The 17,151-nt window shown below is 41.6% G+C and overlaps 2 protein-coding genes across 11 annotated transcripts in view; one reads left to right on the forward strand and one right to left on the reverse strand.

Moving 5' to 3' along the window:
* b3galnt2 (beta-1,3-N-acetylgalactosaminyltransferase 2) overlaps positions 1–5,295 on the forward strand; it is a 28,123-nt gene extending 22,828 nt beyond the window's left edge. For 5 of the 8 annotated variants that reach the window (XM_033021764.1, XM_033021763.1, XM_033021768.1 and 2 more), the window contains 3 exons: positions 635–794; positions 3,978–4,034; positions 4,498–4,773. In XM_033021764.1, the coding sequence (XP_032877655.1) occupies positions 635–794; positions 3,978–4,034; positions 4,498–4,713 (433 nt within the window). In that variant the 3' untranslated portion in view covers positions 4,714–4,773. The other 3 variants (XM_033021765.1, XM_033021771.1, XM_033021769.1) reach the window with 3 other exon arrangements.
* Positions 5,296–6,315: 1,020 nt separating this feature from the next.
* Positions 6,316–17,151, reverse strand: part of tbce (tubulin folding cofactor E) — a 48,550-nt gene continuing 37,714 nt past the window's right edge. For 2 of the 3 annotated variants that reach the window (XM_033021761.1, XM_033021760.1), the window contains exons 13-17: positions 16,144–16,297; positions 13,283–13,351; positions 10,238–10,297; positions 8,279–8,370; positions 6,316–7,878 (exon numbers count right to left, since the gene is read on the reverse strand). In XM_033021761.1, coding sequence (XP_032877652.1) covers positions 7,789–7,878; positions 8,279–8,370; positions 10,238–10,297; positions 13,283–13,351; positions 16,144–16,297 — 465 coding nt within the window. In that variant the 3' untranslated portion in view covers positions 6,316–7,788. The remainder of the gene's footprint in view (positions 7,879–8,278; positions 8,371–10,237; positions 10,298–13,282; positions 13,352–16,143; positions 16,298–17,151) is intronic. The other variant, XM_033021762.1, reaches the window with a different exon arrangement.

The following is a 17,151-nucleotide window of genomic DNA, read 5'->3' on the forward strand; positions in this document are numbered from 1 at the left end:
TTAATTGAACGATTTGTAGCATAGATAAAAAGAATTCATTGATCTGTGGTGCTTGCAGTCAGTAGAAGGGCATGGCAAAGTGGGTTTTGTTGCAGGGTGAGCAAAAGGTACATTGTGTTGTCGAGCAGAGGGCAGGAGTGAAAAGATGATAGAAAGGATGGTGCGGGGCCGGAGCTGCTGATCATGGGCAAAATCTGAAAAATAAACGTGTGTACAGCAGGTGTTAAAGATCATGGATTGACCAATGAATAAGAGGTACAAGGAGCTGCAGATGCTGGAATCTTGAGTAAAGCACAAAGTGCTGGAGTAACACAGCGGGTCAGGCAGCATCTGCGGAAGGAATAGGCGACATTACGGGTATGGACCATTCTTCAGATTCAGAGGCAGAGAGGCTCCTCAATTTGTATATTGAATACGAAAGCTGTAATGGGCCTTGTAGAAAGATGAGGTGTGATTGCTGAAACTTGTGTTGAGTTTAAAAGTTGACAATCGGCGACATCTTCCTGTTTAATTAGTTTTATTTTTTCCTCTCCAAATGGATGTTATTTAACCAGCTCAGATTTTTAACAGTGTAAAATATTTTACAAATATCCAACGTCTTGCAGCGCACTGATTGTCCTGAATGGTTTCCCAGTTTCAGGCAGAATTGGGCGGTGGACGGCAGTGGGAAATGGATGGAGCTGGAATATCCGAGCCTGGTGTATCCTGACTTTGCGTGTGGCTCTGGTTACGTTGCCTCTCACAACCTGATCCAGTGGCTGGCAGATAATGCAAGGGCACTCAAAGTCTACCAGGTACTGAACACTGTCCGGTGCTGCTGTGAATGCACTTAATTTAAGAATTGGCAGCATTAAAACATAGAAATTAGGTGCAGGAGTAGGCCATTCGGCCCTTCGAGCCTGCACTGCCATTCAATATGATCATGGCTGATCATCCAACTCAGGATCCTGTACCTGCCTTCTCTCCATACCCCCTGATCCTTTTAGCCACAAGGGCCACATCTAACTCCCTCTTAAATATAGCCAATGAACTGGCCTCAACTACCTTCTGTGGCAGAGAATTCCAGAGATTCACCACTCTCTGTGTGAAAAATGTTTTTCTCATCTCGGTCCTAAAAGATTTTCCCCTTATCCTTAAACTGTGACCTCTTGTTCTGGACTTCCCCAACATCGGGAACAATCTTCCTGCATCTAGCCTGTCCAACCCCTTAAGAATTTTGTACGTTTCTATAAGATCCCCCCTCAATCTTCTAAATTCTAGCGAGTACAAGCCGAGTCTATCCAGTCTTTCTTCATATGAAAGTCCTGACATCCCAGGAATCAGTCTGGTGAACCTTCTCTGTACTCCCTCTATGGCAAGAATGTCTTTTCTCATATTAGGAGACCCAAACTGTACGCAATACTCCAGGTGTGGTCTCACCAAGACCCTGTACAACTGCAGTAGAACCTCCCTGCTCCTATACTCAAATCCTTTTGCTATGAATGCTAACATACCATTGGCTTTCTTCACTGCCTGCTGCACCTGCATGCCTACTTTCAATGACTGGTGTACCATGACACCCAGGTCTCGTTACATCTCCCCTTTTCCTAATCGGCCACCATTCAGATAATAGCTTACTTTCCTGTTTTTGCCACCAATGTGGATAACCTCACATTTATCCACATTATACTGCATCTGCCAGGCATTTGCTCACTCACCCAGCCTATCCAAGTCACCTTGCAGCCTCCTAGCATCCTCCTCACAGCTAACGCTGCCCCCCATCTTCGTTTTATCTGCAAACTTGGAGATGTTGCATTCAATTCCCTCGTCCAAATCATTAATGTATATTGTGAATAGCTGGGGTCTCAGCACTGAGCCTTGCGGTACCCCACTAGTCACTGCCTGCCATTGTGAAAAGGACCCGTTTACTCCTACTCTTTGCTTCCTGTCTGCCAGCCAGTTCTCTATCCACATCAATACTGAACCCCCAATACCGTGTGCTTTAAGTTTGTATACTAATCTCTTATGTGGGACCTTGTCGAAAGCCTTCTGAAAGTCCAGATATAACACATCCACTGGTTCTCCCTTATCCACTCTACTAGTTACATGCTCGAAAAATTCTATAAGATTCGTCAGACATGATTTACCTTTCATAAATCCATGCTGACTTTGCCCAATGATTTCACCACTTTCCAAATGTGCTGCTATCCCATCTTTAATAACTGACTCTAGCAGTTTCCCCACTACCGATGTTTGACTAACTGGTCTGTAATTCCCTGTTTTTTTCTCTCCCTCACTTTTTAAAAAGTGGGGTTACATTAGCTACCCTCCAATCCTCAGGAACTACTCCAGAATCTAGAGTTTTGAAAAATTATCACTAATGCATCCACTATTTCTGCGGCTGCTTCCTTAAGTACTCTGTGATGCAGCCTATCTGGCCCTGGGGATTTATCGGCCTTTAATCCATTCAATTTACCTAACACCACTTCCCGGCTAACCTGGATTTCACTCAGTTCCTCCATCTCATTTGACCCCCGATCCCCTGCTATTTCCGGCAGATTTTTTATGTCTTCCTTAGTGAAGACAGAACCAAAGTAGTTATTCAATTGGTCTGCCATGACTTTGTTCCCCATGGTCAATTCACCTGTTTCTGACTTCAAGGGACCTACATTTGATTTAACTAATCTTTTTCTCTTCACATATCTATAAAACCTTTTGCAGTCAGTTTTTAGGTTCCCTGCCAGTTTTCTTTCATAATCTATTTTCCCTTTCCTAATTAAGCCCTTTGGCCTCCTCTGCTGGACTCTGAATTTCTCCCAGTCCGGTAGGCTGCTTTTTCTGGCTAATTTGTATGCTTCATCTTTTGTTTTGATACTATCCCTGATTTCCCTTGTTATCCACGGATGCACTACCTTCCCTGATTTATTCTTTTGCCAAACTGGGATGAACAATTGTTGTAGTTCATCCATGCAGTCTTTAAATGCCTTCCATTGCATATCCACCGTCAACCCTTTAAGAATCAATTGCCAGTCTATCTTGGCCAATTCATGTCTCATACCCTCAACATTGTCACTGGAAACTTGACCTCATTTTCAATTGAAGATAGACACAAATTGCTGGAATAACTCAGCGGGACAGGCAGCATCTCTGGATAGAAGGAATGGGTGATGTTTTGGGTCGAGGCCTTCGAAAAGGGAAACGAGATTATAGACCGGGATATAGAGATATAGAACGAAAGATATGCAAAAAAGTACATAAATGTACTCTGACAATGGATGAGGCTTAGGACAGAAAGGTCAGTATGGGTATGGGAATGAAAGTGTACTCACCCAGCAAACAGCTAACAATGGCCCATTTCCTTTATCACCGTTATTTTTTGCATATCTTTCATTCATTTGTTCTATATCTCTCTACGTCACTGTCTATATCTCTCGTTTCCCTTATCTGACTCTTGTCTGAAGAAGGGTCTTGACCAAAATGTCACCCATCCCTTCTCTCCAGAGATGCTGCCTGTCCCGCTGAGTTACTCCAGCATTTATGTCTATCTTCGGTTTAAACCAGCATCTGCAGTTATTTCCTCCTCATTTTCAATTTCTTGCCGCATAAAGTGAAACCAGGAGATCCAACTCAAAATGAAGCTTGGGTTGTTCATAGGTCAGGAGAAGTATTTTCAGGCAGATGTCTCTGAGAAGTGTAGAACTTTGCTATCCACTCTGCTCACTGCTGAGGTGGTGATGGTGGATCTTTGCTGAACTATTGCAATTGATATTGTAAAGAGGTTTCTCATTGTGTTGGGTCAAGCGATTGATGGGATTATATGTGACTTGAAAAGTAATCACCAATTGTCCTCATCTGCTGGGACTGGCTGGATAGATGGCTTTATTTTTTGTTTCAAATGACAATCTTCAAATTAACCTTCTGATACTGTTTACAAACAATAGTTCAATCTGAGCTGGCTGTGGTTGTGAAGTAACATGCTGTCTGTATTGTGGTCGCAGGGTGAAGATGTCAGCATGGGCATCTGGATGGCTGCTGTTGGACCCCAACGACATCAGGTAGATCAACTACACACACTTCTAGTGTTGACTGAACGCTTAAAATCTGTGCAAGGGGCTGGTTTTTGCAGTGCCTTTGGCTTTGCACTTTAGGAGTGAATCGAAAGTACAGAAACAGTTAGGCCATTTGAATACTGTGATGACCCATACGAATTGCCTTTTCACCCTGTCCTCTGTTTCCCTACTATTAGTCTACCTTTCTCTTTATCACATCCTACCTAATTTCTCTAAACCGTATGAAATTATTTGAGACCATCTTAAATGTTGTAGTAGGTTTAGAATCATACATCATGTAAACGGGCCCTTTAGTCCTTGTCCATGCCAACCATCAAGTATCCAGTTACATGAATCTCATTTCATTCTCTTCACATTCCCATTAGCTCCCCCTAGACTGTGTGCCTTTACTGTAGGTGAGTGGTAATTTTACAGTGGCCAACTAATCTATCAATCCGCATGTGTTTAGACGTTGGAGGAAACTGGACGACCCAGGGGAAAACCCAGGAGGTTGCTAGAAGAATATGCAAACTGCACAGCTTTGGAGGTCAGGGCTCAACACTGGTGCTGTGAAACAGCAACTCTACCAGCTGCAGCACTTCGCTGTCCTTGTTTCAAAACCTCTAGCATTGAAAGCGTGACTTTTGTTTCTTGCAACTCACTTTTGGGGTACTCTTCACTTTGAATGCATTTATCAGTGTCGATCAAGGAAGTGTACACATCACTTTTCTCTTCCTGCTTTTGCCTGAAGGACCCCCTGTGGCTGTGTGAGAAGAAGTGTCTGTCAGGTGCACTCTCGTCTCCCCAGTACTCTGCAGAAGAGCTGATGGACCTGTGGAACAATAAGGAACAGTGTGGAAACCCCTGTCACTGTCAAAAGTGAAGACCACTAGTGGGTTCTGAACGAGACAGGATAAACATCGAAGACTTTGAATGCTGTTGGTCCAGAATGCAAATTCTTCACTTTGCTGCAGTTTGCTCACTCTGACCCATCTATTATCAAAGAATGACGCATCAGAATTGTGAACTAGGTAGGTGTGGGTAGGAAAGGATTGGGGGCGTGTGCTGCCAGCTCCACTTGGTCCCATGGCCTTTACTGAGCACCTGCTACCAATCTTCAGAATGGTTGGGAGCTGATGGTGTTCTATGTGCTACATGCTACACACATTGTTCTGGGTAACAGTGGAAGATGGTCTTGATCATTAAGCCAACAATAGAAACTTTCCTATTTTTGTATTTCCGAAAAAATAAAGTACTCTAAATCCTTTTTTTCAGGATCTTTTATCTGCTGTAATTTAACAGAGTTTAAAAATAGGGGACTAGAAGATGACAGCTGGAAATTAATGGTAAGAGGATTTGAGTGGAAAACATCTTAAAAGGACAGGCTTGGGAATTGAATAGGAGATGGGAAATTGGGGCTAAGTAGCCATGATTCTGAGTAGCAGCATCTGTCTACAGTTCCCTGGGGAAATTAAAAATTGGGACCCCAACCTTTTATTTTATTTGTCAGTGATAAGTTTATACAACTCTTTCCATTATCTAAGTTTGTTGGTAATTAGATTGAAGCAGTAAACTGTAAAAACCAAAATAGTTGCAGCTACATGTTTACAATGGGAGATTGCTGAATAATTCACTCAGGAGTTTAGACGTGCAACTTAAGTAAACCTCCGAGCAGGTAAATTGGTGGGACGCATTCTGTGGCTGGCATGTACGGTTCTGGATGCTGTCGTGAAGGGATAATTGAGATTGGGACAGCTAACCTCCAAGAGGACTGGTGTTAAATGAAAGGCAGTTTAGAGATGACTTTACAGGGATTTCTTAATCTCTTTAGCAAAGTAAATGTTCAATATTAACACAAACACGCTGCGGGGAGGAAGAATTCAAGCTGCCAAGAAAGTACACGTTCCCTTAATTCTACAGTAACTGTTTCTCTCCCATGCACATCATCAACCAACCCTCCTACTGTGAAGGAATGGGCCAGGTAGAAGTTGTTGGTTTTGGGGGAAGGAAGTGCACAAAGGCTGCACTAAATGTCAAGAGTGCTTGTTATTTTGCAGTAGGATGAGGTGAGATTGCAGATGAAGGTACATTGTAATTTCTCTGATGCATCAGAAAAGCCTAGCTCTGTCTTAATTGAGGGCCAAAGAGCACAGAAGTTGAAAACAAAGTCCATGCATCAAGGAAATGAGCAAGGGAAAATGATCGCAATAGGGAAGGGCTTTCTTGTGCATCTTAAGCAAAATATATGGAAGTATTTCAGTAACTGCACAGCTAGCACTTTCCAGTGTCAAGTGTATAATGCCAATTTTATTACATTATGTGAAAATGATTAACACACACACACAAAGTTAGTTTTATAACCACCTTGTCTAAAGAACACAGCAAACCATGTTATAATTACCAAACAGACATTGTACTCTGTGTGAAAGGTCCATGTTGTTTTAATTCAGCTAATGAGAATGGAAATCTGATTGAAGCAAAAAACTTTTATTTAGAGCGAGAGGAATGGATTTTGTATTAGTTTCTTCTACAGTGTTTTTCAATGTCAAAAGTAATCAGAACTCTTAGAACCCACAATACTTGCCATGCAACACCCTAAAGATATACGAGTCTCTTTGGGAATTTTGCTGAGTCTTACAAGAAGAAAAAAAAGACAGGTAGTTCAAGATTTTTTAAACCTGAGTGGACAATAAAAGAGAGGGACTGAATTTATGGAGAGAGGAGGTAATGTTTCTGATCTACCTCTTCATCACAATTCTGCTTTAGATCCAATCACTCTTAAGTAAATTGAACACAATTCACATAAAGATATAGAAATTAAATAGGAAGAGGATATTGTTACAGCACGGATGACACTGTGATAAAACCTTGAGGTTTAACTTTGTGTTATTTATTACTATTCACTTGCCTATCTGACAGCACTATACTGAGGAGATTGTCAGCCTTTTGTGATACTCAATACCAAAGATCTGCTCAATACTGTTAAAGATGTTGTGGGGCCAAGCTTGAACAACACTCTCACTTAAAGGATTAACACCTACTTGCAATTCTTGATGGGAATAACGTTGACCTCATTGTGTATGTTAGCAAGTGCTTCCTAACTAAAACTTTCTGACAGTGCTCCACTCAATCATTCAATGCAGGACTTATAATGTCCCTCCCCAGGAAGGTATAGAATCATTGCATGTTCAACCACAGAGTTCAGGCAAGAATCATCCAGACTCACTTATTACTAGGTTAAAATATTTGTTCAGTAACTGAATCAAGTGTCCAATGCAGTAACATTGCCTAAATGCCTAAACCACCAAAAGACAGTTAACAATGAACCTTTCAGCTCAGTTCAAATTATTCTGGGTTCAGAACCACAGGATGCAAAGAGTAAACATAACCACTCAATGTTTGCAACATTTAGAGATGATAGTTACAACCATGGGAAAACAGATGATGTTATTTTAGAACCGCACCTTCAGCTCTGCACCGTGTTCCTTTTTTTAAAAACCAGAAACAATTCAATGGAAAGCTCAGAGTTAAGTTGCAGGTGCAAATCACATAGAAAGCTCAGTAACATTCGCATCACATTCTATGGCTTTAAAATCAGCACACTCAGAAACTGCTGCTTGACAGCACGTAACGAACTGATCCCAAAGATGTATGTATCACAAGATCACGTGCATCTGCAACAGGGTGCTGGATCAATGCTGCAAAATATCTTCCCTTAAGCACTGAATGTTCTTCCATTCCTTAATATATAGGTACACATCTACCATCGCACTAATATACAATCTCCACTCTCTACTGAGTAATATGAAAGAGACTTCAGATCATTATCCATGTCTATCTCCATGTCCATCTAACAAAAGATACAAAATATGGCACAAATTAGTATTGTAAATACATTCAATAATGCACATTGTTAAGTAAAATCATACATACTACACATTGTACTAACATAGGATTACACAATACGGAATAGTATGTTAGTAAAATACCTACATTACTGCATGGCGTATTAATGTAAAACTCTTAATACCACAATGTTAGGATAAGCCCCTATAATACTGCAATTGACACTAATACAAAACCACATAATACATGTTCATTGGGGTGAGGCATTAGTGTTGATTTTAGTACCATATTATGCAGAATTGTGTGTCCACACTGACATGTCCTTGTATATTGTAATTCTATGCCATCAGATTGCCAAAATAACTAAGCAACATTTAGCACCGCCTTAATTAGAATTGCCTCACCTTTGAACTGATGTAAGTTAATTTTAGTTCAGCACCAGGAACTCTCAGCAGTCGATGAAGCAGCCACCTCACTTTCTGAATGGTCATTGACTCTATATTAATGACAAAACATACTTTAGTTTGTGAGTTGAAGGTTTTAAGATCTCCATTAAGAAGAATCATTTTCTTTTATAGTGTGTTCTTAACATGATAAATGGCCTAAGACACTGCAAAGCTAATGAAATAATAAATTAGTAGTATTTAGACACACAGTTGCAAATTGAGCAAGGATTGGGAATGAAATATTTAGAAGTGATAGGCAAAATGAGGAGGACATTGAGTCGCTATGACAGAAAAAAAGCCGAGAGTAAGGATCTTAACGTGAATAATCAAATAGTCACTTTAGGTTGAGGTCAAAAACAGCAAGTGACAGAAAGCATTGGTGGGATCTGCCATTTGGCTGATAATCAATGGCTATGACATAGAAATAATGTTAATCAGGAAACTAGAGGTACATATAATAAGAGCCAAACAATAATAACATTTACACCAAAAACGCAAGCTGTTGGAAAATGCAGCATGTCAGACAGTATCTGCTGAGTTTTTCCAGTATTTTGTATTTCCAGCATGCACATTTTTCCATTTTCATCGTGGGTTGGCTGGGCAACCCAATTAGAAGGATTAGCATTGAGGATAAATTCATGGAGATTGTACAAGATGGATTCCTTAAGAACCAACTGATGAGCAAGCTCTTTTACAAAAGGAGGACAACACAAAATGTTGGAGTAACTTCAGAGGTCAGATAGCAACTCTGGAGGTCAGGGATAGGCGGAGTTTCAGATTGGTCCCAACCCAAAACGTCACCAATTTATGTCTTCCAGAGATGTTGCCTGACCCAGCAGTGTGTGTTTTACTTAAGACTCCGCCATCTGCAGCTCCTTATGTCTCCAGTAACCTTTGTCAGGTCTAATATAATAATCTTGTAGTTAAGGGATCCTTAAGAAAGAATGTGGTGGCATATTAATAACATCAACACTCCAGTGCGGCACCAAAGACCTGCAGGGGCTAGATTATTGCAGTTTTTTCTGTATTATAATGTGCAATCATTTAGGATTTGGGATGTGGTTGTTTTGGACTGGTACGCAAACACATTCTACCTTAAAAATGCCATGATATATATTACTTGAATTGAATCCTTTATTTGTCATTCAGACCTTTCGGTCTGAACGAAATGTCGTTGCCTGCAGCCATACATGTAATAATAAACAACACACAATGAACACAAATTAACATCCACCACAGTGAGTTCACCAAGCACCTCCTCACTGTGATGGAGGCAAAAGTCAGGAGTAATTACTGAATACTATCCCAAGAAGCGTTCAAATTTCAGTGGCTGGGTAAGGTAAGAGGAAGACAATTTCAGTAAAGAAAAATCAAGTAATAAAGTATATTTTGTTTCATTTTTAAGTGATCTGGTTTTAATTAATTTTCATTTTCCATGGATAATATTCCAAAATTCCAGAAGGCAGATTTAAGTAGATGATCATAATATTGTGGTGCGTAGGTCCCGAAACGAAAGAGAGGAGTCAGGTATTTCGAAAGGCACCTTTATTTATGTTCTTCCCGGTTGTAGGGAAGTCCACGAGAAAAAGATGGCACCCAAACGCTTGCCTTTAAACCCTCTGGTTAAGGGCCGCCTCTGGACTGAACCATTCCCGTGCCGAGGGGTTTGACAGTTAGGATGGCCCGACCCTCGGGAGCCCACCCACAATATGGATATTTATGAGGTGACTTTGCAGAAATTGGCAGCCATGATTCTCTTTAAAATCATGACTACATATAGTAATAACTCATCATTGGTAAAAAGCTTTGGGTAATCTTATGGTTGCAGGGGTATTATAGAAATGAATATTTTTTATACAGGTATACCAGGTGCTTTATCCTTTTCCAAAAGTGTAGATAATTAACTATTTTTCTTACCTGGTAGTTTCTTCTCCAATAGCTTCTGATCTGGGTTATCTGGACATTTAATAGATAAAACTGAGGGACAAATGAACAGCTTTATGACAAATGACAAATTAATAAAGCATGACTTTACCATTCAGTTCTTCTACTCCCTCACATACCCAACATGACCACAATGCATTCCTTTCAGTCAATTCCATCATTGTGGTCCCAGAACTAAAACTCAGATCTATCTATCTTTAGGTACACAAAATTGCTGGGGAAACTCAGCGGGTGCAGCAGCATCTATGGAGCGAAGGAAATAGGCGACGTTTCGGGCCGAAACCCTTCTTCAGACTGATGGGGGGTGGGGGAAAGAAAGAAGGAAAAGGGGAGGAGGAGGAGGAGCCCGAGGGCGGGCGGATGGGAGGAGACAGCTAGAGGGTTAAGGAAGGGGAGGAGACAGCAAGGGCTAGCAAAATTGGGAGAATTCAATGTTAATGCCATAAGGACGCAAGGTCCCCAGACGGAATATGAGGTGCTGTTCCTCCAATTTCCGCTGTTGCTCACTCTGGCAATGGAGGGGACCCAGGACAGAGAGGTCGGATTGGGAATGGGAGGGGGAGTTGAAGTGCTGAGCCACCGGGAGGTCAGGTAGGTTATTGCGGACTGAGCGGAGGTGTTCGGCGAAACGATCGCCCAACCTACGCTTGGTCTCACCGATGTAAATCAGCTGACATCTAGAGCAGCGGATGCAGTAGATGAGGTTGGAGGAGATACAGGTGAACCTTTGTCGCACCTGGAACGACTGGGACCTTGGATGGAGTCGAGGGGGGAGGTGAAGGGACAGGTGTTGCATTTCTTGCGGTTGCAACGGAAAGTGCCCGGGGAGGGGGTGGTGCGGGAGGGAAGGGAAGAATTGACGAGGGAGTTGCGGAGGGAGCGGTCTTTGCGGAAGGCAGACATGGGGGGAGATGGGAAGATGTGGCGAGTGGTGGGGTCACGTTGGAGGTGGCGGAAATGGCGGAGGATTATGTGTTGTATTTGCCGGTTGGTGGGGTGAAAGGTGAGGACCAGAGGGACTCTGCCCTTGTTGCGTGTGCGGGGATGGGGAGAGAGAGCAGTGTTACGGGGTATGGATGAGACCCTGGTGTGAGCCTCATCTATGGGGGCGGAGGGGAATCCCCGTTCCCTGAAGAACGAGGACATTTCCGATGCCCTGGTATGAAATGTCTCATCCTGGGAACAAATGCGGCGTAGGCGGAGGAATTGGGAGTAGGGGATGGAGTCTTTACAGGGGGCAGGGTGGGAAGACGTGTAGTCCAGATAGCCATGTGAGTCAGTGGGTTTGTAATGTATGTCGGTCAGGAGTCTGTCCCCTGCGATGGAGATGGTGAGGTCAAGGAATGGTAGGGACGTGTCGGAAATCGTCCAGGTGTATTGGAGTGCCGGATGGAAGTTGATGGTGAAGTGGATGAAGTCAGTCAGTTGTGTGTAGGTGCAGGAGGTGGCGCCAAAGCAGTCGTCAATGTAACGGGGGTAGAGGTCGGGGATGGGGCCCTGGTACGTCTCGAACATGGATTGTTTTCCACTGCTCTATCTATCTTTAGGTGCACTCACAGTGCCCTGACATAGTCCACCGCTCAGGTATAGTGCCTTCAATACAGTGGAGACAAGCAACCAATCAATGTTATCTCAAAATTGTTAATGTTTTATGTTAACCACACTCGACCATCAGTCACTTGGATAAAGATGTAATTAATACTTGAGTTTGATTGGTTCGAAACAGCATGGAGGTAATTGTTTCCTTGGTTAAAACACAGGATTTTTGGGCACAAATTATATAATTTTCTTTAAAGATATCAAAACCCTTATCAGTTTGGAACTCAATAACTGTTTGGACTTTTGATCCACCCAACAAAGAGTTTAAGATATTTTCTACTTTACAAATAGTTACATTTTAATTAATACAATAAAAAATTGCCAACTTGTAATGTAAAAACATAATTTATAATAAATACCATTACTCCCGCCACGCCACCTTTAATCTCTGCACACGACTAACAAAGCACTCAGCACAAATGCACCAGGCTCCTACCCCCTACCCCAGCACAAGCAGAAGATCCCTCATGACCAGCAGATTTTTCTATCGTCTGCTTCTCGCTGCAGTTTGTAGCTATTTCAGCACTTGACCTAGAGTGGCCCTACAACCTTAGCAGATGCAACACTTGTCCCTGCAACTCCTCTTTCACTACCATCCAGAGACCTAATTGACCCTTCCAGATGAGGCAGAGATTCACCTGCATCTCCTCCACGCCTTGTTTCCTGCATTTGACGTTCTTGATGTGGCCTCCTCCATATTGGAGCGTGCAGACTAGGCGACTGCCAACTACCTGTTGCATGTCATTTCAGGGTTGAGAGAGAAAGATAGATAGCCATGATTGAATAGGGGAGTAGACTTGATGGGCTGAATGGCCAAATTCTGCTCCTAATTCGCACACTGACCCACCTGTTCCCTGCTTTTTTCATTGCCACATAATCTAGAAGAACAAAGCCTCATATTCCACGGGTAGCCTACAACGGGTAGCCCATTTCCAATCCAGCTCCAATTGGCTATATTTTTTCCTTATCCGTTTCCATCCATCACCTATCAGCCTCTTTCTCTATACTCCTCCAACCCCCAGCCTGCAGCCTAAAGCTTCATCTAAACATCATTCCCCTAATGCATCTATCACCTGTCAGTCCGTCTCACCACTTCCCTTTATACTGCCTCGCCTCCCTCTACACTCTTCCTTCGTCATACAGGGTCTTAACCGGAAATGTCTACCATCCTTTGCTCTTGCAGATGCTGCCAGGCCCGCTCAGTTCCTCCAGCTGTTTGATTTTTGCTACTTTCACGTTTTGGATTTTTGTGACCCAAGACCCACCATATGCAGGGATTTTACAAGGAATATTCTTGTTATCAAAAAGCAATATCTCATTGTTCAACTGGTTCCTATAGTCAGTAATACTTCATGTTTTAAATTTAAAAAAAGCTTTGTAGCACAGTTTAACTTTCACTTCTAGCAAACATGTTCTCACCCAACAGCTGGTCCTTCAGGGCAAACAACTTCTGTAGCTCCATCTCAGCCTCTTCAGGAGCGCCATACACTGCCCAGGAAAATCAAAGGAGACATTGAACACTTGAAAGCTAAACTGTAAAGATCAACCCAGTTTCAAACAGAAATCACATGACCAATTACATAATTTATGCTTGAGCAAAGGTTTGCTTAAACTGGTGGATTTACTTGGGATTCTCTTGTCCTCTGGACAATATCCCAGAGTGCAGCAAATACAAAGAAAATCACTGATCTTTGACTGCGGCAGGAGGGACAGAACTTTCAAACCACAGTCCATTAAATTAAATGTTTAAAACAAGAGTGTATTTAAACAATATTTCCATACAAATCAAACTCACACCCAAAACACAAGCCACTCTTATGCCCAATGGTAAAGTACGTGTTAAGATATAAAACAATTCAAAAGTGTGTGAAAGGACTCTTCTATAGAATGGATGAGGGAAGGCTATTGAAAGACCAATGGTGCTTTGCTTAATAAAGTCTGTAGGAGGCGATCACGAAAGGTCACCAATTACAAACTATAACCATCTTCAATGAGCAAGTACTCAGCATAAAGTGCAGATCAGATCCAGGAAACAATTTGCGCAATAAATTATTTCCTTCCGCATAGCTTTTATTCATTTTGCTTGCTCCTACATTAACATTTTACTTTTGGGGAAACTGCTCTTTCCCTGGGGTTGGTTTGCACATCTTCTCTGCTGCTTTGAACATAAGAAATTGGAGCAAAAGTCAGTCACCCATCTCCGTTCATTGGGTTCGTTATGATCTTCTATCTAGGTGTCATGTTCCAGCATACTACCCAAAGCCCTTATCTGCCTTAAACATCAGAAATCTAATGATCTGTGTTGAGTGAACACAATGACTGAGCCTCCGCAGCTCCCCGAGGTAGACAGCTCCAAAGGTTCACCGCTATCAAACTCATGTAAGTGCTGTGGCCTAGCGCTATTCATAGTTTGGCCTTAGATCCCTTAGTAATGGAATTATCTTCCCCATAACCACCCTGTCAAGCTCTTTAAGAAATTTGGTAAGTTGCAATGAGATTCATTTATTGTTCATAAGACAAACCCTCCGTCCATGGAACCAATCTGGTGAATGTTCACTCCACTTGCTTTACGACAGGCACATCCTTTTTTGGGCAAGGAACCCAGAATGGTTCTTGGTGAATCCAAATCTGGACCTTATACGATTGCAATAGGACTGTCTTATTCTTGTATTCAAATCATCTTGGAATAAAGAGCAACATATCCTCCTAATTACTTGCTACAGGTTGGCCTTCATTGACTCGGACACAAGCACACCTAGCTCCCTATGAACATCAAAACCACTTCATCTATCACCATTTAACACACACTTGTTTTGGGCAAAGTGGATAACCTAACATTGTTTCACATTGTCTTCAGTCATGTATTCTCCCACTTAGTTAGCTTATCTATCGCTCTTGAAGCCTCTTTACATCCTGCTCTAAAGTCCCATCTGGCTTAATATTAATTATACAAATACTGGATAAAAACAAAACCTTCCCATTTACTATCTTGGTTAAAAAGAATAATGTGCAGAGGCCAATTTGAAAATAAGAATACCTACAAAAGGAAGGACATCTCATGCCAGTCTCAAGGTAATTTAACAAGCTTGACAGTGAATTTTAGGGTTTGCAAATGTTAATAAGTGGTCCCAAAAAGCTGTAAAATTTATTTCAGCAGTGTGTAATGTTATAACCTCCAGGAAATGACAAGATTTAACCATTTAGAGCAACATATTCCTTTGATCCATTCCTTCACGTTCCAAAACATTTCGAAGACCACTACCCTCATGCACCAGAACACATTTCATACCAAATATTTAGCCATCCTATTGTTCACCAAATAAGAGACTATAAGTGGCCAAAAATAAAACCAGTCCTAAAAACTATTACAAAATTAATATTTTTCTACTCTCAACATATTGTGCTATTGAACCTGGTAAACTCCACATTAAAGGGTTAAATTGGTGCTTAATGCGAGGCGGGATTTCACAAATTTCCAAGTGAAAAATAACAAAAACAGAATGAATCCATTCCACACAATGAATCCATTCCTTCATTCAATTCACGACCGCTGAAAATCTCTACTTCCTTTGTCATAGTCAAAGAAACAGGTCTTTCCGCTCAGCTTGCCCATGCTGACCAAGATGCCACATCTACACTAGTCCCACCTGCCCATGTTTGGCCCATATCCCTCTAAACCTTTTCTATCTATCTATCTAAATGTCTTTTAAATGCAGTTAGAAAATCTGCCTCAACTACCTCCTGTGGCAGCTCATTCCATATACAACCCACTGTGTGAAAATGTTACCCCTCAGATGCCTATTAAATCCTTCCCCTCTCACCGTAAACCTATGTCATCTGGATCATGATTCCTCTAGTCTGGGTAAAATACTTTGTGCATCTCCTCCCCCCATGATCTTATAAATCTCTATAGGATCATCCCTCATCCTCCTACTCTCCAAGGAATTAAGTCATGGCCTGTCCCACATCTCACGATAGCTCAGACCCACAAGTCCTGGCAATATCCTCGTAAATCTTCTCTGCACTCTTTCCATCTTAAAACGGAACACAATACTCCAATGTGGCCTCAACAATGTTGAGTACAACTGTAACAAAACAACTTTGTTCTGCTTTCCTTAATACATTTACCAATAAAAGTATTATCATCTCAGTCTGGAAATGTTTGCCTGGCTTCATAAGTTTCACCAGCTCATTGAAGACCAATCACTAACTTTAAATGTAATCAGGGAAGAGGAGAGACTGACCTGACACATTGCAAGTACTTTTAACCATTTACTCACTCTCTATGAGTACTTGATATCTGGGATGTTCGGCACAGAATTCCTTATCAGGTGTGTTTTTTGCAGGATCACGACTCCCTCCAGCCTTGAGCCAGTCCTTCCCAAACTTCTTGCGATAGTCTAGTTCTGCTCCCTTTCTCTCGTCAGTTGAAATCTATACCAAGATTCAAACATGAGTGAAGTGATAGTAGGATAGACGGGCAGAAGAACCTTTTTCCCCAGAGTGGAAATGTCAAAAGACTAGAGAGCATAGCTTTAAGGTGAGGGGGGCAAGTTTTTATTAATTACACGTGGTGGTAGATACGATAGTGGTGTTTTAGAGATGTTTACTCAGGCACTTGGATATGCAGCGATATAGATCACATGCAGGCTGATGCGATTAATTTATCTTGGCATTATGTTTGGCATAGACATTGTAGGCCAAAAGGCCTGTTCCTGTGCTGTACTTTCCTATGTTCTATGAATCAAACGTACTGTAGTAGAAATAAGAACAGAAAAATAGAACACATGAATTAAATGGAGGCTTATGCATTCAAAAATGTATAAAGGTATTGCCAACAACTTTCCTAAACGATTTCACTGGCCACTGAACTGGAACAGATATTCAAACAAGTAATTGTAAAAAAAAACATGCAACAGCCAAATAACATCAAGTGGTGCCATATATAGGTGGAAATGGAGTGGATGTCCAAGTGTACAGGCAGGAGAGGATTAATAGCAGCAATCATTCTGTGATGAATTATGTTCCAGGGTAATACATGCCTCTTTTTTATATCTGGAATTAATTCAGTGTGGTCAAGAGTTCTCAGACAAACACTATCAGGTCGCAATAAAGGAAGTTTTAACTGGGCAGGATTGACAGGGCTATTAAATCAATATAATTGCAGCGATAATCATTGGGTATAAATAAATCAGACCGTCTTCACTTGGTATTAATCTTTAAACTATACAGGTATAAATTCAAGAAAAATCAAGAAAAACAAATACAAGAAAATCTCAGCCAGCAGG

This window comes from Amblyraja radiata, chromosome 5 (genome assembly GCF_010909765.2).
Source record: "Amblyraja radiata isolate CabotCenter1 chromosome 5, sAmbRad1.1.pri, whole genome shotgun sequence".
NCBI classification, from domain to species: Eukaryota; Metazoa; Chordata; class Chondrichthyes; order Rajiformes; family Rajidae; genus Amblyraja; species Amblyraja radiata.